The sequence below is a fragment of the Ranitomeya variabilis genome, chromosome 1, assembly GCF_051348905.1.
Source record: "Ranitomeya variabilis isolate aRanVar5 chromosome 1, aRanVar5.hap1, whole genome shotgun sequence".
In the NCBI taxonomy this organism is placed as follows: domain Eukaryota; kingdom Metazoa; phylum Chordata; class Amphibia; order Anura; family Dendrobatidae; genus Ranitomeya; species Ranitomeya variabilis.
Genome location: NC_135232.1, coordinates 335,315,127 through 335,338,013, shown reverse-complemented (window position 1 = coordinate 335,338,013; position 22,887 = coordinate 335,315,127). Strand labels below are relative to the sequence as shown.

At 46.1% G+C, this 22,887-nt stretch overlaps 1 protein-coding gene across 2 annotated transcripts in view; it reads left to right on the top strand.

Moving 5' to 3' along the window:
- Window positions 1-22,887, top strand: part of LOC143817738 (dehydrogenase/reductase SDR family member 4-like) — a 77,712-nt gene that overhangs the window by 23,252 nt on the left and 31,573 nt on the right. For both annotated transcript variants that reach the window (XM_077299231.1, XM_077299226.1), the window contains one exon: window positions 5,378-5,541. In XM_077299231.1, coding sequence (XP_077155346.1) covers window positions 5,402-5,541 — 140 coding nt within the window. In that variant the 5' untranslated portion in view covers window positions 5,378-5,401. The remainder of the gene's footprint in view (window positions 1-5,377; window positions 5,542-22,887) is intronic.

The following is a 22,887-nucleotide window of genomic DNA, read 5'->3' as shown; positions in this document are numbered from 1 at the left end:
ATGTGCCCCCCACATCCACCTCCGGGGGCTTCTCTGTCCTCATCTACATCCATAGACATTAATATGGAGACAGTATGTGCCCCCCCACATCCACCTCCGGGGGCTTCTCTGTCCTCATCTACATCCATAGACATTAATATGGAGAAAGTATGTGCCCCCCACATCCACCTCCGGGGGCTTCTCTGTCCTCACCTACATCCATAGACATTAATATGGAGAAAGTATGTGCCCCCCACATCCACCTCCGGGGGCTTCTCTGTCCTCATCTACATCCATAGACATTAATATGGAGAAAGTATGTGCCCCCCACATCCACCTCCGGGGGCTTCTCTGTCCTCATCTACATCCATAGACATTAATATGGAGAAAGTATGTGCCCCCCACATCCTCCTCCGGGGGCTTCTGTGTCCTCATCTACATCCATAGACATTAATATGGAGAAAGTCATACCTCCCAACCGTCCCGGATCCCGCGGGACTGTCCTGATTTTGACGGTCAGCCCCGGGATCCCGGGCGGGACACTAATGTCCCGCACTACGTGCCTAGGGCGGGACAATGCAGGGGGCGGCACCTGAGTAGCTTAGGTTTGTGGCTGTTTTTTTTTTCGTATACATGCTGGGTCTCCTCCCGACCGATAACCTGTCCCCCCGCCCCCTGTGTGTGCGGCGCTGCCACGCTGAGGCAGAGAGCCAGCAGCGATCAAGATGAGAGGTCAGCGACTCACTTCCTCCTGTGTGTGCACGGAGCTCCGGCTTCTCCTGCTCTTAGCTGCTATCCCGGCAGAGAAGGAGAGACGGGGGAGGTGCCGGGATAGTGCAGAGCTGTGAGCAGCCGGAGAAACTGAAGAGCTGCACATGGACAGATCAGCCGCCCCTGCACCACAGAGGAGATTGTGTGTGTGTGTGATGTGTGTGTGTGTGTGTGTGAGATGTGTGTGTGTGTCTGATACTGCATGTGTGTGTCATTGTGTGTGTGATGCTGCATTTGTGTGTGTGTCATGTGTGTATGAGGTATCTGGTGTGTGTGATGGCTGGGTGTGTGTGTGATGGCTGGGTGTCTGTGTGTGATGGCTGGGTGTCTGTGTGTGATGGCTGGGTGTGTGTGTGTGATGGCTGGGTGTGTGTGTGTGATGGCTGCGTGTGTGTGTGTGATGGCTGCGTGTGTGTGTGTGATGGCTGCGTGTGTGTGTGTGATGGCTGCGTGTGTGTGTGATGGCTGCGTGTGTGTGTGATGGCTGCGTGTGTGTGTAATGGCTGCGTGTGTGTGTGTGTGATGGCTGCGTGTGTGTGTGTGTGTGATGACTGCGTATGTGTGTGATGGCTGTGTGTGTGTGTGTGTGATGGCTGCGTATGTGATGCATTTGTGTCAAAGCTGCATGTGTTTGTGAGCTGCGTTTGTGATGCTGCGCGTGTATGTGTGATACTGTGTGTGTGATGCTGCATGTGTGTGAGCTGCGTGCGTGTGTGAGCTGTGTGTGTGCTGCGTGTGTGTGAGCTGTGTGCGTGTGCATGTGTGTGAGCGTGTGTGTGAGCTGCGTGCCTGTATGTCATTATACAGTATGGAGAACTGTGGCCATTATACAGTATGGAGCATCATGTGCGGTCATTATACAGTATGGAGCATCATGTGCGGCCATTATACGGTATGCATGCCGTCATTATACAATATGGAGCATCATGTGTGGCCATTATACAGTATGGGGCATCATGTGTGGTCATACGGTATGGAGCATCATGTGCAGTCATTATACAGTATGGAGCATCATGTGCGGCCATTATACGGTATGGAGCATCATGCGCAGTCATTATACAGTATGGAGCATCATGTGCGGCCATTATACGGTATGCATGCCGTCATTATACAGTATGGAGCGTCATGTGTGTTCATTATACAGTATGGAGCATCATGTGCGGTCATTATACAATATGGAGCATCATGTGCGGTCATTATACAGTATGGGGCATCATGTGTGGTCATTATACAGTATGGAGCACTGTGTGGCCATATTTTTTTGTTTAGAACTATTGTATATGAAACAGTGTGATCAGCAGTGCTAAATGGGTGTGGTTGGGACGTGGATATGGGTGTGACTAATTATGAATGGGTGTGGTCAGAGGCGTGGCCTAAAATTTGTCCCTCTTTCCCATCTTCAAAAGTTGGGAGGTATGGGTATTGTCATGCTCAGGAGAACTTGAAAAACTAATTTTGGGGTCTATATTTTCCTGCTGCCCTTGCAAAAATAATAACATTTGGGTGTAAAGTAAAATTTGTGAACAAAAAAGTTAAATCTTTTTTTTTTTTTCCACATTCCAAAAATTCCTGTGAAGCACCTGATGGGTTAATAAACTTCTTGAATGTGGTGTTGAGCTCCTTGAGGGGTGCAGTTTTTAGAATGGTGTCACTTTTGGGTATTTTCTGTCTGTATTCTGACAACGCTCACTGACAGTGCACGCCCTTGCCAGCTTGTTACTGCTGATCTGAGCCCTTGTAAATTTTGTTGGAAAAATGAGAAATCGCTGGTCAACTTTTAACCCTTCTAACTTCCTAACACAAAAAATGTTGTTTAAAAAATTGTGCTGAAGTAAAGTAGACATGTGGGAAATGTTATTTACTAACTGTTTTGTGTTGCATAACTCTCATTTAAGGGCATAAAAATCACAAAATTTGTAAAAATTTTGCCAAATTTTCAAATTAAAGGGAACCTGTCACCTGAATTTGGCGGGACCGGTTTTGGGTCATATGGGCGGGGTTTTTGGGTGTTTGATTCACCCTTTCCTTACCCGCTGGCTGCATGCTGGCCGCAATATTGGATTGAAGTTCATGCTGTGTCCCCTCCGTAGTACACGCCAGCGCAAGGCAATATTGCCTTGCACAGGCGTGTACTCCGGAGGACAGAAAATGAACTTCAATCCAATATTGCGGCCAGCATGCAGCCAGCGGGTAAGGAAAGGGTGAATCAAACACCCGAAAACCCCGCCCATATGACCTAAAACCGGTCCCGCCAAATTCAGGTGACAGGTTCCCTTTAAGTCATATCGAATAAATGTTACCACTGTCATGAAGTACAATATGTCATAAGAAAACAGCGAATCAGTGGAATCCGTTGAAGCGTTCCAGAGTTATTACCACATAAATTGACAGTGCTCAGAATTGTAAAAATTGCCGTGGTCATTAACGTGCAAACCACCTTCTGGTATACAGGGGTTAAATACAGGCAGGTTTACAATGACAGGTAATATCTACATATAACACAACTATAATTTGCCTCCTCTCGCTCCCTGTATAGTGATCACTGTACTGATCAAGCCTAGAAAACACCTTTTGTAGAAGTCTATGTACATCTTTAGACTATTCTTTCCAATGTTCCATGTGTTTGCTGTAAAATACTGTATATCTCTAAATGTTGTTAAAGGGAACCTGTTGGAATAGTTTTGCATGTGGCTGTGTAGTCCACTGTCAACCCCCCCAAAAAAAAATACCGTATATACTCGAGTATAAGCCGACCCGAGTATAAGCCGACCCCCCTAATTTTGCCACAAAAAACTGGGAAAACTTATTGACTCGAGTATAAGCCTAGGGTAGGAAATGCAGCAGCTACCGGTGAATTTCAAAAATAAAAATAGATGCTCCATACCGTTCATTATTGCCCCATAGATGCTCCATATAAAGCTGTGCCATATATAATGCTCTGCACTGTTCATTACGGCCCCATAGATACTCCATATAAAGCTGTGCCATATATAAAGCTCTGCACCATTCATTATGGCCCCATAGATACTCCATATAAAGCTGTGCCATATATAATGCTCTGCACCGTTCATTATGGCCCCATAGATACTCCATATAAAGCTGTGCCATATATAAAGCTCTGCACCGTTCATTATGGCCCCATAGATACTCCATATAAAGCTGTGCCATATATAATGCTCTGCACCATTCATTATGGCCCCATAGATACTCCATATAAAGCTGTGCCATATATAATGCTCTGCACCATTCATTATGGCCCCATAGATGCTCCATAGAAAGCTGTGCCATATATAATGCTCTGCACCGTTCATTATTGCCCCATAGATGCTCCATATAAAGCTGTGCAATATATAATGCTGCTGCAATAAAAAAAAAATCACATACTCACCTCTCTTCGCTCAGGACGCCGGCGCTTTCAATTTTTACCTGCTCCTCGTGCGGCTCTGTCTCCAGCACTGTAGTGATGTGTCGTTCGCGAACGAGCCGACACAAAGAGCCGGCTCCCTGCTGTGAACGATGGGAGCCGGCACGCCAGTGAGAACCACTAAAATTCCTGAATGGCTCTCACTGGGCGTAAAATCCCGGGCTAACTCCGCCCACCTGAACAAAACCCCGCCCACTCTTCAATTTCATTGGCTCTAAGAAGTGGGCGGAGTTTCGGACGCCTGAACAGATATTCAATAGGGATCCTTTTAGGATCCAAAAAGAGCCGTTTTGTGAGCCGAAAGAGCCGGCTCTTTTTGGTGAGCGGAGCCATGAGAGCCGGATCACCAAAAAGAGCCGGACTGCCCATCACTACAGCACTGATGCTCAGCAGAGGGCGCGCACTGACTACATCACCGCGCCCTCTGACCTGAGCGTCACAGCCAGAGGACGCTGATGACTGAGCCGCACCGGAACGAGGAGCGGTAAATATCGCGCAGCGCTCCCCTCCCCGTATACTTACCTACTCCCAGCGCGGTCCCTGCAGTCCCTGCTTCTTCCAGCGCTGCATCTTCTTCCTGTATTGAGCGGTCACCGTTACCGCTCATTACAGTCATGAATATGCGGCTCCACCTCTATGGGAGGTGGAGCCGCATATTCATGACTGTAATGAGCGGGACCATGTGACCGCTCAGTACAGGAAGAAGATGCAGCGCTGGAAGAAGCAGGGACTGCAGGGACCGCACCGGGAGTAGGTGAGTATAACTAGACAGCCCCCGCTCCTCCTCCCCTGCCGACCCCCGGGTATGACTCGAGTATAAGCCGAGAGGGAGACTTTCAGCCCAAAAAAATGGGCTGAAAATCTCGGCTTATACTCGAGTATATACGGTAGATACATTTTTGAAGAGATCTGATTTAACAGTTGTGAAAAAACTAGTATAGATGTCATATGCAAATCAGGGTGTAAGAGCACTGGGGGCTGCAGCCTTCATTTTGTTTAGGAAACGGAGGGAAAAAATTAAACCTGTGCTAATGCAGTTTAAGTGGAAAGATAATTCTTAGTAAGGGAGGTCTCTATAATTTCTTAAGCTTTTTCTCCATGCAACTAGATCACACTTGAAGGGTTAAAAATATATCTGCTTTGTCCATCTAGATACTGTTGTGCACTTTGAGCGCTTATCCTCTCCTCCCTTCTGTCCTCCAGGTGCACAGTCCAATCCTGTCTTCCATGTTTCGCTTGTCCCTCCAGCGCTTGCTCTCCCTGTCACCCGGTGGCAGAGGACCTTACAAAATGCAGAGTCTTAGAGGAATACAAACTCCCAGGAAACTTGAAGGCAAAGTGGCTTTGGTGACTGCGTCTTCAGAGGGGTAATTCATCTTTTTGCACATATTTATTACACAATTTTTGTTCCTGGCTTCCAAGTGTAATATTTTTTATTATTATTTATTATTATTATTTATTTATATAGCACCGTTGATTCCATGGTGCTGTACATGAGAAGGGGTTACATACAAGTTACAGATATCACTTACAGTAAACAAACAATGATGGACTGATACAGAGGGGCGAGGACCCTGCCCTTGCGGGCTTACATTCTACAGGATTATGGGGAAGGAATATTTGCTTATGTTTAATGACTATGGAAAAACGACTACATTTAGCCCAAACTTTGATTTTTATGACCACAGGGCAGAAAAATTTTATTGTGTCAACAAATAGAAAATAGTTGTTGTTCCACAAAAACTTTGCTTCTGTGATCAGGAAAATGAAATTTTGAAATTTGTCCGTTTTCAGGAAAATTCTCCATTCGTGTTCAGTACTGAGTAGTCTTCATTGTCCTGATCACAGAAGCAAAGTTTTTGTGGAATAACAACTATTTTCTATTTGTTTTAAGCATAACGGGTTAGGAAAACACACTTTGGACCCAGGAACAAAAAATAAATACAAATTTGTTACATAGTGTTATTTAAGCAGTTGTGTGATTGCCCAGATATACATTTGTCAGTTACATTTTAGATCCACACAGTGCCCCTAAAGAAATTCGTTCAGGGGTCTTAAAAGTGTCTTCTGCACATTCTTCCAGACTGAAGCTTTTGTCCTTCTTCAGGACAACCACAAATATAAGGACGACCAATTGTGGGTGCCTTGTAGGAGGAGTTGGAGTGACTCTGAAACGCGTTGACAATAGACCGTCATTTCTCCAGCAGCGGAGGATATTTCCATCGCTCGTGGCATATAAGTAAAGCACTTTGTACAGCCTACCAGGAGGGGTGGAAGAAAATTGCCCACTGCTTGGTTCTCATTACTGGCTCAATTGGTTTAACCATTTTTTTTTTTAACCTAAGCTGAAAATTCTTCAACAACTATCTAGTAAAATTCTGCGTCCTATAAAGCAAAATACAAAATCCCAAAAATTATTTTGTGTCCACAGTTATGTAGCTTCATTAACAAAAATCTGTGCCATTTTTAATGATCATTATTATGTAAATGTACGTATTAGTACGCGTTCAGTAAGAAAGGTTAAGCGTATACAGTGGTTACGGAAAGTATTCAGACCCCTTTAAATTTTCCACTCTTTGTTTCATTGCAGCCATTTGGTAAATTCAAAAAGTTCATTTTTTTCTCATTAATGTACACTTTGCACCTCATCTTGACTGAAAAAAACAGAAATGTAGAAATTTTTGCAAATTTATTAAAAAAGAAAAACTGAAACATCACATGGTCATAAGTATTCAGACCCTTTGCTCAGTATTGAGTAGAAGCACCCTTTTGAGGCAGTACAGCCATGAGTCTACTTGGGAATGATGCAACAAGTTTTTCACACCTGTATTTGGGAATCCTCTGCCATTCTTCCTTGCAGATCCTCTCCAGTTCCGTCAGGTTGGATGGTGAACGTTGGTGGACAGCCATTTTCAGGTCTCTTCAAAGATGCTCATTTGGGTTTTGGTCAGAACTCTGGCTGGGCCAGTCAAGAAAGGTCACAGAGTTGTTCTGAAGCCACTCCTTTGTTATTTTCGCTGTGTGCTTAGGGTCATTGTTGGAAGGTGAACCTTCGGCCAAGTCTGAGGTCCAGAGCACTCTGGAAGAGGTTTCCACCCGGGATATCTCTGTACTTGGCCGCATTCATGTTTCCTTCAATGACAACCAGTCGTCAAGTCCCTGCAGCTGAAAAACACCCCATAGCATGATGCTGCCACCACCATGTTTCATTGTTGGGATTGTATTGGGCAGGTGATGAGCAGTGCCTGGTTTTCTGCACATATACCGCTTAGAATTATCACCAACAGGTCTATCTTCTCATAAGACCACAGAATCTTATTTCTCATAGTCTGGAAGTCCTTCATGTGTTTTTTTAGCAAACTCTATGCTGGCTTTCATATGTAGAGGCTTCCATCAGGCCACTCTGAGATGAAGGCCTGACGGGTGGAGGGCTGCAGTGATGATTGACTTTATGGAACTTTTTCCCATCTCCCTACTGCATCTCTGGAACTCGGCCACAGTGATCTTGGGGTTCTTCTTTACGTCTCTCACCAAGGCTCTTCTCCCAGGATTGCTCAGTTTGGCTGGACGGCCAGGTCTAGGAAGACTTCTGGTGGTCCCAAACTTCTTCCATTTAAGGATTATGGAGGCCACTGTGCTCTTAGGAACCTTGAGTACTGCAGAAATTCTCTTGTAACCTTGGCCAGATCTGTGCCTTGCTACAATTCTGTCTCTGAGCTCCTTGGCCAGTTCCTTTGACCTCATGATTCTCATTTGGTCTGACATGCACTGTGAGCTGTGAGGTCTTATATAGACAGGTGTGTGCCTTTCCTAATCAAGTCCTATCAGTTTAATTAAACACAACTGGACTCCAATGAAGGAGTAGAACCATCTCAAGGAGGTTCACAAGGGAATGGACAGCAATGTGACTTAAATATGAGTGTCTGAGCAAAGGGTCTGAATACTTATGACCATGTCATATTTCAGTTTTCCTTTTTTATTAAATTTGCAAACATTTCTACATTTCTGGGGTTTTTTTTCAGTCAAGATGGGGTGCAGAATGTACATTAATGTGAAAAAAATTAACTTTTATTCAGACTCCCATGACAGCACTACGAGAGAGGGGATCCGCCCTTCAGGAACAGGAAACCTACAGATACAAAAGGGCGGCACCTCTCCCCTGCATCAGTTGGTTTCCTGTTCCTGGAGGGACAGGATCCTACAGATGAATCCTATGGATCCCAGGCCGGCCGGCCGAATCTGGTAGCGGGGGGGTCTCCTACCTCGGCCGGTGCGGATGTCCCTGGAGGCGCCAGGTGGTCCTGGCTGGACTGCACGTCGGTTGCGTGTTGCAGCAGGGAGCAGGGTCCGGAGGATTCCTGATCTCCATTATGTGCTGGCATCGGTAAGTATAGCCGCCCCCCTCGCTCTCAGGAGCGTTTCCGGGCTGCTGTGACACCGGGGGCAGAGTCAGCAGGCGCTTCCGGGTTACTGGATGGCTGCGCATGTGCAGTCTATCCAAGATGGCGGCGCCCATCGTTCCTGGACGCCGGATTCCTCATTAACTACCGCTGACCTCCCAGCTGCAGTCTGGTCAACAGAAACCAATGGGATGGCGCCAGGCACCCTGCTGACCGGAATCCAGGGGGATTTAAGCAGGTGTCGGATTTAGAGCCCTGCTTTTGGCCACATCTTCATCATGGAGAGTGATAGTGAGCAGCAGCCTCAGCTACTGGATGATGTGCGACAGAAGCCCTTGGAGAAGGAGCATGTCAGAAGTGACCAGTCCAGCCGTAAAAGCTCGTCCAAGCAGGGATCGAGAGCTTCGACTGGGAAAGAACCCCCTCGTGTTCCGTTACCTTTCTTTGGCGTACGCTGGTAAGTGATCTACGTGAATGTTCACTCAGTGACGCGGGCCCCCTTATACTTTGTCATTCTAGGGGAAGAAAAGTACAAAGATGAAACATAAGGAGTGCGCCCTATGTGGAATCCCTTTACCAGATTCTTGTCCCAAAAAATTATGCGCCCCCTGTATACAGCAGACGGTGAGGTCTACAGGTGTGGTAGGGGTTAAGTGACATCAGGTCTGATAGAAGGTATCACCCTTATTGTCCTCCCCTAGGTAGCGGAAGAATCTGTGAGTACGGCTAACTTAAAGGAGATGATCCGTATGGAAGTAAAGGAATCCCTGCGGTCTCTATCCCAAGCGGGAAGTTCAAAACATAAAACTCCCTTAATCTCTGATTCTTCGGAGGAAGAAAGAGAAGAAGGTTCCTATGGATCTATTCCCTCTTCCTCGTCATCAGAAGAGGACTCTGGCCGATTTTGTCTATCTCTGGACCGAGTTGATAATTTAGTTAAATCAGTCAGGGGTACGATGGGCCTGGAAGAGCCTAAAATGCAACCTTCCAGACAGGAAATAATATTCAGCGGATTAGACCATAAGAGACGTAGATCTTTTCCGGTGATTGATAAAGTTCAGGATTTGATTCTCCGAGAGTGGAAGAAACCGGAGAAGAAAGGCTCATTGCCACCAGCATTAAAACGCAGGTATCCCTTTGAGGATGCAGCCGTTGATACCTGGGACAAGGCCCCTAAGCTAGATGCTGCGGTGGCGAAGGCGTCCAAAAAAGCCTCATTACCATTTGAGGATATGGGGACCCTTAAAGATCCGCTTGATAGGAAGGCAGACACCTTCCTTAAAGGTACCTGGGAGATGGCGGCCGGATCTTTAAGACCTGCGGTGGCCGCAACATGTACAGGCAGATCTTTAATGGTCTGGCTGGATCAGTTGGAGTCACAACTTAAGGAAGGCGCGTCCAGGAATACAATCCTGAATGCGCTCCCGGTAATTCAAGATGCTGCGGCCTTCCTGTCAGACGCTTCATTAGATTCGGTCAGAATGGCGGCCAGAGCAGCAGGACTTTCCAACGCGGCTCGTAGAGCCTTATGGTTGAAGTGTTGGTCTGGTGACATTCAGTCAAGGTCCAAGCTCTGCGCTATCCCATGCAAGGGGGAATATCTCTGGATGAGTTGCTTGAGAAAGCAGGGGATGATAAGAAGAAGTTCCCTAATTTGGCATCAGCTTCTTACCGTCGTCCTTTCAATAGAAGGAGATTTGGCCGCGGAAGAAAACGCGTATCCTCACCTTCTAGAGATAATTTTACATGTTTCGCCGTTCCTCAAAAGAACGTAAAAAACCAGACCAATGACTAGCAATCCCTGTGGGAGGGAGATTGGCAGCCTTCTCTTCCGCATGGTCTGACATCACAAATAGTGACTGGGTCCAAGGCATTATATCAGACGGTCTGAGACTGGAGTTTAATCACTGGCCTCGTGATAAATTTAAATTAACCCCCTTACGTTCCTCCACTTTTGAACAGACAGCTTTGGAAGCAGAAGTCATGAATTTATGTCTTAAAAAAGTGCTGATTGAAATCCCAGATTCAGAAAGAGGAAGAGGGTTCTACTCTCCTCTATTTCTGATTCAGAAGCCAGATAAATCATTTAGAACTATCATTAATCTTAAGTCCCTTAATGAGTTCCTGGTTAATAAAACCTTTAAAATGGAGTCAATCAGTTCTACAATAAAGATGTTGTTCAAACACTGCTTCATGGTAGTTGTAGATCTAAAGGATGCATATTATCATATACCTATCCATGAGAACTTCCAGAGGTTCCTAAGGGTTGCGGTGTCTATAGAGGGAATTGTTCGTCATTTTCAATTTAGAGCCCTTCCCTTCGGCATTTCAGCAGCACCTAGGGTGTTTACTAAAGTAGTCGCTGAGGTTATGGCGCATTTACGGGAATTCAATATTCTCATTATTCCTTATCTGGATGATTTCCTTATTGTGGGAAATTCAGCAGATCATTGCCTTTCACAAGCAAAGACAGCTACGACCAAACTAGAACGTCTGGGCTGGATTATAAATTATGAGAAATCCCGTTTACAGCCCCTAAAAATTCAGATTCCTTGGACTGTTATTAAATTCAGAGACCCAACAATGCTGTCTTCCACCTGATAAATTGCTCCACATTCAACAACAGGTGTTAAAGGCGATTAATAGACCGTCCATGACCCTTAGACAGGCTATGTCACTGTTAGGATCCCTAACTTCGTGTATTCCCGCCGTCCGTTGGGCCCAATTCCATACCAGACCTTTACAGTTTGAGGTTCTGGATAATGATAGAGCCTTACAGGGGTCCTTGCAGGGTCAGGTGACGTTAAGTCCTGTAGTTCTTACATCTCTCAGATGGTGGCTAGAAGAAGACAATCTGTCAGCAGGTGTTCCCTGGGTGACGCATGTGACTCGTGTAATAACAACAGACGCCAGCCCTACGGAGTGGGGGCACACATGGGTGACATCGTAGTTCAAGGGCTATGGGACCCCCAAACGTCAGCCTCTTCTGATCAGAGAGAGTTAATGGCAATAGAATTGGCAGTTAAGGAACTCCTCGTGTATCTACAGGGTCACCATGTCAAGATCCTCTCCGACAACCAGGTGACAGTGGCCTACGTAAATCACCAGGGTGGAACACATTCCGAATCTCTGATGGAAGTAGCAGACCACCTGCTCCAGACAGCAGAGAGCCATTTACTATCTTTAACTGCACTGCATTTAAGGGGGAAAGAAAATATAAAAGCAGACTTTCTAAGCCGCAACACCTTAAAACAAGGGGAATGGTCTCTGAACAGAGACATCTTCAGTCTGATTGTCCACATGTGGGGTCATCCAGAGGTGGACCTGTTTGCCACCAGGGACAACAGAAAAACAAAAAAGTTCTGTTCCCTAAATCCCAGGGAGAATCCGTTGGCAGTGGATGCTTTCCTGATCAAATGGGATTTCCAATTGCCTTATGCGTTCCCCCCGCTGGGCCTATTACCTCTTGTGGTCAGGAAGATAAGGGAGGACCGAGCAAGGGTCATACTGGTCGCCCCGTTCTGGCCCAGAAGGGCTTGGTTTGCCTGGCTCAGGACCATGTTGGTGGAAGACCGATGGGTACTCCCGGACATTCCAAATTTACTCCATCAAGGTCCGATCAGCCATCCGCAAGTGAAGGGGCTCCATTTGACGGCATGGAGTTTGAGAAGTCGTTGTTAAAAAACAGAGGTTTTTTCCCAAATTTAATTGATACCCTTATGAAGAGTAGAAAACATATAACAACAAAGATCTACTCTAGAACCTGGAGGAAGTTCCTGGCCTCTTCAGATTTTAAAATCGAAGAAAGGATACCAATTAACCAGATTTTAGAATTCCTGCAGAAGGGGTTAGAGCTAAATCTATCTACAAGTACGTTGAAAGTACAAGTCTCAGCCCTAGGGGCCCTGTTTTCTTGTAACATTGCTAATAATTATTGGGTATCAAGGTTTATAAAAGCTTCTAGTAGAGCTAGACCTATACACAAGAACAGGTCGGTGCCTTGGGATCTCAACCTAGTCCTTTCAGCCTTGACTAGAGAACCGTTTGAGCCCTTACATTCAGCCTCAGTTAAATTATTGTCCCTCAAAACAGCATTTTTAGTAGCAATAACATCTGCTCGTAGGGTAGGGGACATACAAGCGCTCTCTAGACTCTCCCCTTATACAGAGTTTCTACAGGACAGAGTAGTCCTAAAACCAGACCCAGCCTATTTGCCAAAAGTGGCCTCACATTTTCATAGATCACAGGAGATAGTTTTACCATCATTTCTCCCTAATCCGTCTAATACTAAGGAAGAACTACTCCATACGTTAGATGTTAGAATAGTGATGGCGAACCTATGACACGCGTGTCAGTGCTGACACGCGTAGTCATTTTCAGTGACACGCCGGCCGCGGCCCCATAGAAATTGCTTCTTTCCCAGGGTCTGAAGGAGAGGAAACTCTCCTTCAGGCCCTGGGAACCATATTAATATGTAAAATAAAGAATTAAAATAAAAAATATTGCTATACTCACCTCTCCGACGCAGCCTGGACGTCCGCGAGGGAACCGGCAGCGTTGTTTGCTTAAAAATCGCGGTTTTCCTTCCTTACTTGAAGTCCCGGCTTGTGATTGGTTGCGTGCCGCCCATGTGACCGAGACGCGACCAATCACAGCAAGCCGTGACGTAATTTTAGGTCCTTCAGGATTTTAAAATTACGTTCCGGCGTTGTGATTGGTTGCGTCGCCCATGTGACCGCACGCAACCAATCACAACGCCGGAACGTAATTTTAAAATCCTGAAGGACCTAAAATTACGTCACGGCTTGCTGTGATTGGTCGCGTCTCGGTCACATGGGCGGCACGCAACCAATCACAAGCCGGGACTTCAAGTAAGGAAGGAAAACCGCGATTTTTAAGCAAACAACGCTGCCGGTTCCCTCGCGGACGTCCAGGCTGCGTCGGAGAGGTGAGTATAGCAATATTTTTTATTTTAATTCTTTATTTTACACACATTAATGTTGTTTCGATACCGATACCCGATACCACAAAAGTATCGGATCTCGGTATCGGAATTCCGATACAGCAAATATCGGCCGATACCCGATACTTGCGGTATCGGAATGCTAAACAATGGCATCCGATCCGATTTTTTATCGGATCGGATGCCATGCAGGAGGTCTGTGGGTCCAAACAACAGAGCTCCGGTGCAGAGCGTCTAGGCCTGGGACTTCCGGTAGGCCAGGCGCAGCTCCCGGAAGTCCCAGGCCTCTGCGTCGGATCTGTGTTGTTTGGGCGACATTGCGCTGCTCCCTGCTGCGCCGACCAGAAATCCCAGGCTGCACTTCTGAGGCCTGAGGAGATAGCTGTCTGGAGGCCCTGTGATTGCTGTCTGGACTCAGGCCCTGTGATTGCTGTCTGGACTCAGGCCCTGTGATTGCTGTCTGGACTCAGGCCCTGTGATTGCTGTCTGGACTCAGGCCCTGTGATAGCTGTCTGGAGGCCCTGTGATAGCTGTCTGGACTCAGGCCCTGTGATAGCTGTCTGGAGGCCCTGTGATAGCTGTCTGGACTCAGGCCCTGTGATAGCTGTCTGGACTCAGGCCCTGTGATTGCTGTCTGGACTCAGGCCCTGTGATAGCTGTCTGGACTCAGGCCCTGTGATAGCTGTCTGGACTCAGGCCCTGTGATTGCTGTCTGGACTCAGGCCCTGTGATAGCTGTCTGGACTCAGGCCCTGTGATAGCTGTCTGGACTCAGGCCCTGTGATAGCTGTCTGGACTCAGGCCCTGTGATAGCTGTCTGGACTCAGGCCCTGTGATAGCTGTCTGGACTCAGGCCCTGTGATAGCTGTCTGGACTCAGGCCCTGTGATTGCTGTCTGGACTCAGGCCCTGTGATTGCTGTCTGGACTCAGGCCCTGTGATTGCTGTCTGGACTCAGGCCCTGTGATAGCTGTCTGGACTCAGGCCCTGTGATAGCTGTCTGGACTCAGGCCCTGTGATTGCTGTCTGGACTCAGGCCCTGTGATTGCTGTCTGGACTCAGGCCCTGTGATTGCTGTCTGGACTCAGGCCCTGTGATAGCTGTCTGGACTCAGGCCCTGTGATTGCTGTCTGGACTCAGGCCCTGTGATAGCTGTCTGGACTCAGGCCCTGTGATCGCTGTCTGGACTCAGGCCCTGTGATAGCTGTCTGGACTCAGGCCCTGTGATTGCTGTCTGGACTCAGGCCCTGTGATTGCTGTCTGGACTCAGGCCCTGTGATTGCTGTCTGGACTCAGGCCCTGTGATTGCTGTCTGGACTCAGGCCCTGTGATTGCTGTCTGGACTCAGGCCCTGTGATAGCTGTCTGGACTCAGGCCCTGTGATAGCTGTCTGGACTCAGGCCCTGTGATAGCTGTCTGGACTCAGGCCCTGTGATAGCTGTCTGGACTCAGGCCCTGTGATAGCTGTCTGGACTCAGGCCCTGTGATAGCTGTCTGGACTCAGGCCCTGTGATAGCTGTCTGGACTCAGGCCCTGTGATTGCTGTCTGGACTCAGGCCCTGTGATTGCTGTCTGGACTCAGGCCCTGTGATTGCTGTCTGGACTCAGGCCCTGTGATTGCTGTCTGGACTCAGGCCCTGTGATTGCTGTCTGGACTCAGGCCCTGTGATTGCTGTCTGGACTCAGGCCCTGTGATTGCTGTCTGGACTCAGGCCCTGTGATTGCTGTCTGGACTCAGGCCCTGTGATTGCTGTCTGGACTCAGGCCCTGTGATTGCTGTCTGGACTCAGGCCCTGTGATAGCTGTCTGGACTCAGGCCCTGTGATAGCTGTCTGGACTCAGGCCCTGTGATCGCTGTCTGGACTCAGGCCCTGTGATCGCTGTCTGGACTCAGGCCCTGTGATTGCTGTCTGGACTCAGGCCCTGTGATTGCTGTCTGGACTCAGGCCCTGTGATAGCTGTCTGGACTCAGGCCCTGTGATAGCTGTCTGGACTCAGGCCCTGTGATAGCTGTCTGGACTCAGGCCCTGTGATCGCTGTCTGGACTCAGGCCCTGTGATCGCTGTCTGGACTCAGGCCCTGTGATTGCTGTCTGGACTCAGGCCCTGTGATAGCTGTCTGGACTCAGGCCCTGTGATAGCTGTCTGGACTCAGGCCCTGTGATTGCTGTCTGGACTCAGGCCCTGTGATTGCTGTCTGGACTCAGGCCCTGTGATTGCTGTCTGGACTCAGGCCCTGTGATTGCTGTCTGGACTCAGGCCCTGTGATTGCTGTCTGGACTCAGGCCCTGTGATTGCTGTCTGGACTCAGGCCCTGTGATAGCTGTCTGGACTCAGGCCCTGTGATAGCTGTCTGGACTCAGGCCCTGTGATTGCTGTCTGGACTCAGGCCCTGTGATAGCTGTCTGGACTCAGGCCCTGTGATAGCTGTCTGGACTCAGGCCCTGTGATAGCTGTCTGGACTCAGGCCCTGTGATAGCTGTCTGGACTCAGGCCCTGTGATCGCTGTCTGGACTCAGGCCCTGTGATTGCTGTCTGGACTCAGGCCCTGTGATTGCTGTCTGGACTCAGGCCCTGTGATTGCTGTCTGGACTCAGGCCCTGTGATTGCTGTCTGGACTCAGGCCCTGTGATTGCTGTCTGGACTCAGGCCCTGTGATAGCTGTCTGGACTCAGGCCCTGTGATAGCTGTCTGGACTCAGGCCCTGTGATTGCTGTCTGGACTCAGGCCCTGTGATTGCTGTCTGGACTCAGGCCCTGTGATTGCTGTCTGGACTCAGGCCCTGTGATTGCTGTCTGGAGGCCCTGTGATAGCTGTCTGGACTCAGGCCCTGTGATTGCTGTCTGGAGGCCCTGTGACTACTACAGCAACCATCATCCAGTGAACTGTGGGGTGTCATTGGCCATTACTGAGATAAGTGAGAGGGAGGCATCAGTGATGGCGAACCTGTGGCAGTCCAGCTGTTGCAAAACTACAATTCCCATCATGGCTGGCCATTCAAAGCAAAGGCTTTGGCTGTGAAGACATGATGGGAATTGTAGTTTTGCAACAGCTGGAGTGCCACAGGTTCGCCATCACTGGAAGAATTCCCCCTCCCCCTCACTTATCTTAGTTCACGGCACCCCACACAAGTTAAATAATAGCAAGACCAACAAAAGAAACCAACTGACAGATGAACAAAGAAGTCACTAAGCAGGTAAGTTAATTCTAATTATACATATTTGTTATTTAAACTATACATGTCGCAAAATTATGTTTTTTTATCAAGGTGACACACCACCCAAGTTATGCTCGGTTTTTTGGCGAATTTTGACACACCGAGCTCAAAAGGTTGCCCATCACTGTGTTAGAAGATGCCTGTTAGAATATATCAGTGTCACTGACGCTTGGAAGAGAGAGGATGCGTTATTTTTATCCTTCCAAGGTCCTAGGAAAGGGCTTAGAGTATCGAAGTACACACTAGCGAAGTGGATTAGGGAGGCTATCTCTCTGGCTTATACTGCAGGTGGAGGTCCGGCTCCGCAGAATCTGAGGGCGCATTCCACCCGGACCATGGCTACATCCTGGGCGGAAAGATCTGGAGTATCAATCGACCAGATATGTAAGGCAGCTACGTGGTCGTCCCCTTCCACCTTTTTCAAACACTATTGGTTGGACTTGGGATTCTCCTCTGATCTCACCTTCGGGTTAAGGGTGCTACAAGCTATAGTCCCTCCCTAAGGTAGTGTTACATCTCTGTAAATCTCTCGTAGTGCTGTCATGGGAGTCCGAATAAAGCATTAAGCTACTTACGGGTAGCGGCATTTTTCGGAGGCCCATGACCGCACCCTTAGTTCCCTCCCTATTCACGTGGAGGTTGCACTTCCTATAATGTATATAATGAGGTATATAGATCTCACGGGTGTTATCTAGTTATAATGCAATGGTTTAATTTTGTATATATTGTATATTTGTGTGCTACTAACCGCGGTAGTCCTCTCTGGCTCTGAAATACAACTGACGCAGGGGAGAGGTGCCGCCCTTTTGTATCTGTAGGTTTCCTGTTCCTGAAGGGCGGATCCCCTCTCTCGTAGTGCTGTCATGGGCCTCTGAAAAATGCCGCTACCCGTAAGTAGCTTAATACTTTTTGAATTTACCAAATGGCTGCAATGAAACAGAGTGAACATTTTAAAGAGGTCTGAATACTTTCTGTACCAACTGTATGAGTGTTTTAGTTCCACAGCCAGAACACAGGCCCCGATTCATCGTTGCCTTATCTCCAGTATTCTGGAATAATTTCCTTCTTTTTAGCGGCTATAGTATTTGCGTCTTATTCTCTATACATTCTGTGACACTTTTTAAGTTGCCTTTCTTTCTTAAGTCTTTTGTTATTTTTTTATCAACAACTTTGCTTATCCAGAAGGGTTAAGGTACCGTCACACTAGGCGATATCGCCAGCAATCCGTGACGTTGCAGCGACCTGGATGGCGATATCGCTGTATTTGACACGCAGCAGCGATCTGGATCCCGCTGTGAAATTGCTGGTCGCTGCTAGAAGGTCTGCACATTATTTGGTCGCTAGGTCGCCGTGTATCGCCGTGTTTGACAGCAAAAGCGACGATACCAGCGATATTTTACACTGGTAACCAGGGTAAACATCGGGTTACTAAGCGCAGGGCCGCGCTTAGTAACCCGATGTTTACCCTGGTTACCAGCGTAAAAGTTAAAAAAACAAACAGTACATACTCACCTGCGCGTCCCCCAGCCTCTGCTTCCTGACACTAAAGCGCCGGCCCTAAACTGAAAGTGAAAGCAACAGCGGTGACGTCACCGCTGTGCTGTTAGGGCCGGAGCTCAGTCAGCGTCAGGATGCAGAGGCTGGGGGACGCGCAGGTGAGCATGTACTGTTTGTTTTTTTTAACTTTTACGCTGGTAACCAGGGTAAACATCGGGTTACTAAGCGCGGCCCTGCGCTTAGCAACCCGATGTTTACCCTGGTTACCCGGGGACCTCGGCATCGCTGGTCGCTGGAGAGCGGTCTGTGTGACAGCTCTCCAGCGACCACACAGCGACGCTGCAGCGATCGGCATTGCTGTCGCTATCGCTGCAGCGTCGCTTAGTGTGACGGTACCTTTAGACAGGTTCACGAAATGTGACTTTTACCAAATGTTGCAATATTTGACGAATATCACTCCAGTCCCCTCCTGGAGAAATGTTTCTGGAAAGAAAATTTTTAAAGGATTATACTAAAAAGTTGGTAAAACTGGTTAAATACAAAAAAAAGAATGATTCTGAGCAAAATTCATGAACTGCGTATGCCAATTTAAAGAATCTGGCGCAAAAAATGTCAGGGAATACCACAAAACAAAGAAAAGTGACTTGGGCACTCAGACTCTAAAATATGTCATGTAAAGTGCAGTGCAGAGTTGCATATTGTTTCCCTTAAAGGGAATCTATCAGCAGATTTTTACTACGTGGTCTGGCAGCAGCATGATGTAGGCAAAGAGACCCTGATTCCGGCAATATGTCACTTAAAAAAATCCCAGCTTTTTTCATTGCAGGTTTAGCAGAGCTCAGAATGCTGAGCTGCGTATAACCCCAGCCACACCACTGATCGGCAGCTTTCTGTGTACAAAATCGGTTGTAGGGGTGTGGTTGGTCTAAAAGGCACAAGAGCTGCTTGCCCTGTAGTGATAATCTCTTACAGAAAAAACACTGATTGTTTTTAAACCGCAAAGCACAGGCTGGTTATACATTATTGGAATCGGGGTCACTTCCCCTGCATTATGGTGCTCTAAGATTACATACTAAAAATCTGGTGACAAGATTAACTCTAAATACTACAAACTTTCTAGGGATTTTAGTTTTATCATGTGTCAATAGAAAGTGTTGTGCACACCTCAGAAGATACATATTAGATACAATTACCCATATATACGTGTAATGGGAAAACGAGGCTTAAGGCAATAATGTAAAATAAAATAAATTTTAATGAAAATATTTAAAACAATACATATACAACAGGAAATATTCACATAAAACAATATGTGCTGAGAACCAGCTATTGGCAGGACAGAAAATCATGTAAAAATGTGGCAAGATATATGATTACATCTATAACTATGGTATACAGTAGAACGCACTAAAATAGGAGTGCCCCATAAGTGTTCAGAGACAAAGCACAAAAGGAAACATGAAAATAATTTCCTATGTCCCTGTGCGGAACATACCGCATAAAAGATGGTCAATTACTTTATCTAAATACAAAAACCACTAATCCGCTATGGAAATTGTCATAATATAAGGCACCTAGTAACTGCCTATAAGTGCTGCAATCCTGTGAACACCATGTGAAACAACAGGTGCATGCACAAATAAAAAAAACAACATGGAAACTAATTTCCTATGCACATGGACGGAAAAACCGCTTCAGGAGTGAAATGCTAATATATGACTAAAGAAACCTAAAGCGGATGTGGAAATGAATCTAATCAGGGGCACAGATAAAGCACACAAGGTGCTAATAACTATATCACCGCATTTAATATAAAAGTGCACGGTGCAGTAATAAAGTGAACCGTGCATGAAGGTATATAAACTTACATAGATAAGTGTCCAATGCCAAGAGTGTTCCACAGCGACCCCGACAGCGCCGTTTCGCCTGACCGGCTTCCTCAAATAGGGGGCGTAAGTGTCTACAACTCAGTACTATCTCCTTATATACATCTATAACAGCTGTAACGCGCGTCTGTGTGAGTAACATCATTTTTTACTTTTGATATTTAGTTCTTGTATTGGGTCATCACTTACCATGGGGCGATTGCTGGGTGGCTGGTGCAGTTCTTTTTTGAGATGAAGATAACACCTGAGAGGTTGAAGAAGGAAGTAAAAAAGAGAAGATGATTATTTGAAGATTTGAGAAAATGGGAGTTATGAGAGACAAAGAAAATAAAGAAAAAATTAATAATATATTTTTTCACTATGATATTTATTTTAATATATTTATTAGGTTTTTATGTATTATCAAATTTATTATATATTCTTAGTGTATTTTATGCTTATATGAGCTATAATTGCACTTTGTTTATTGCACTGCATATTCATTGTTAGTCTATGTATTTGGGATAGTATTTTCACAATTTTCTAATATATTTATTCATAATAAATTTTTTTCAGAGTATTTTTGTACAAATTTAATTTAAAGTGTAGTCAATTAGGTATATTTAAGTTTAAGGTTATGCACATTCTATTCACTGTCTCTATTCTCCTTTTGTTCCATTTCTTTTCTTCTTTGTCCTGGCTTTTGTGAGTAGTTCGGTTTAAGCATCCAGTTGTATTTAGATTGCCCCATCTAGATCCATAGTTTTTATTATATCGTTTTCGTTATGTTAGTACTCCGTTTTCAGCTTCTGTGTGCGGTTTGCGCATGCGCCGGTCAGTGACGTCGCAGTGACTTCCAGCTCCGTACAAACAGGAAGGCGAAGCGTTCCACGCTCGCGTTCCAAGTGCGGAGTTCCGGAAGTCACTTTTTTAGATAGTGACGTCCAGAGATCAGCGCATGCGCCGTTTGATGTTACTCACACAGACACGCGTTACAGCTGTTATAGATGTATATAAGGAGATAGTACTGAGTTGTAGACACTTACGCCCCCTATTTGAGGAAGCCGGTCAGGCGAAACGGCGCTGTCGGGGTCGCTGTGGAACACTCTTGGCATTGGACACTTATCTATGTAAGTTTATATACCTTCATGCACGGTTCACTTTATTACTGCACCGTGCACTTTTACATTAAATGCGGTGATATAGTTATTAGCACCTTGTGTGCTTTATCTGTGCCCCTGATTAGATTCATTTCCACATCCGCTTTAGTAGGTTTCTTTAGTCATATATTAGCATTTCACTCCTGAAGCGGTTTTTCCGTCCATGTGCATAGGAAATTAGTTTCCATGTTGTTTTTTTTATTTGTGCATGCACCTGTTGTTTCACATGGTGTTCACAGGATTGCAGCACTTATAGGCAGTTACTAGGTGCCTTATATTATGACAATTTCCATAGCGGATTAGTGGTTTTTGTATTTAGATAAAGTAATTGACCATCTTTTATGCGGTATGTTCCGCACAGGGACATAGGAAATTATTTTCATGTTTCCTTTTGTGCTTTGTCTCTGAACACTTATGGGGCACTCCTATTTTAGTGCGTTCTATACCATAGTTATAGATGTAATCATATATCTTGCCACATTTTTACATGATTTTCTGTCCTGCCAATAGTTGGTTCTCAGCACATATTGTTTTATGTGAATATTTCCTGTTGTATATGTATTGTTTTAAATATTTTCATTAAAATTTATTTTATTTTACATTATTGCCTTAAGCCTCGTTTTCCCATTACACGTATATATGGGTAATTGTATCTAATAAAACTTTCTAGGGAGTAAATAAAATCTTTATAAATAATATATAATATTGTTAGACAAAGTGTATACTTTAGAACCACCAGTTTATGACTGCGCAGAAAGTGTCTGTGTTAAAAATATAAAAAAGAAAAATTCCTTATGAGCTAACTTCTAGAACCTGTCTTCTGTGAGAATCTGTAATCTGGTGCTGCAGCACATTTTTTTTATTGGCAGTCACACCCACTTGCAGATCACACTTGTGGTCAATTGTTTGGAGGGGCAGTTGATGAGGGAGGATGAATGGAATGCACTAGGTGTATGTTGTGAAGTTCTTCAATGCAGCCATGTCTGCTCCCCAGAGCAGAGCGCAGAAGTAATGAGCTAACAAGAGAGCGCACTGTCAGCGCACATTGTAGGAATACCTGCGGGCAGAGACCAGCGCCGCCACTGCAAGTGCAGTACTGGTCTCTGCACGGCGGGTATTCTGATAAAGCTCATCAACAGTCCGCTCTCCTGCCAGCTCGTTACCGCTGATCTGAGCCTGCTACAGAGTGCGCTGTCATTGTGCACATCATGCAGAGAAGAGCCCAGCCCCTGACATCAGTATCGCTGATGATGCTTCGTGTCAGAGATGGGGCAGGGGCTGTGGCAGTGACCACATCTTCTTCCCACTAATAACGCTGTGAGTATCCCAGTATGCACTGGAATTCTCAAACGAAGTGTCATCAAAATGGAAGTAGGGGAAAAAAAGAAAAGTGGTTAGTGTAGTGAGGGAAGGATAGGGAATTTTTAATTAAAGTATGTTAGAAAATTGTTTCGATTATGGCATTAAATAGATAGGGATTTAGAATGACAAATAATTTTGTATGTCGGACCACCCCTTTAAAGTCTGCTAGAATAGGGCATATCATAAGAAATGAGAGTTCAGCATAATTAAAGAAACATAAGCATCCATTCTTAGTACGCCATTCCTTTTTCC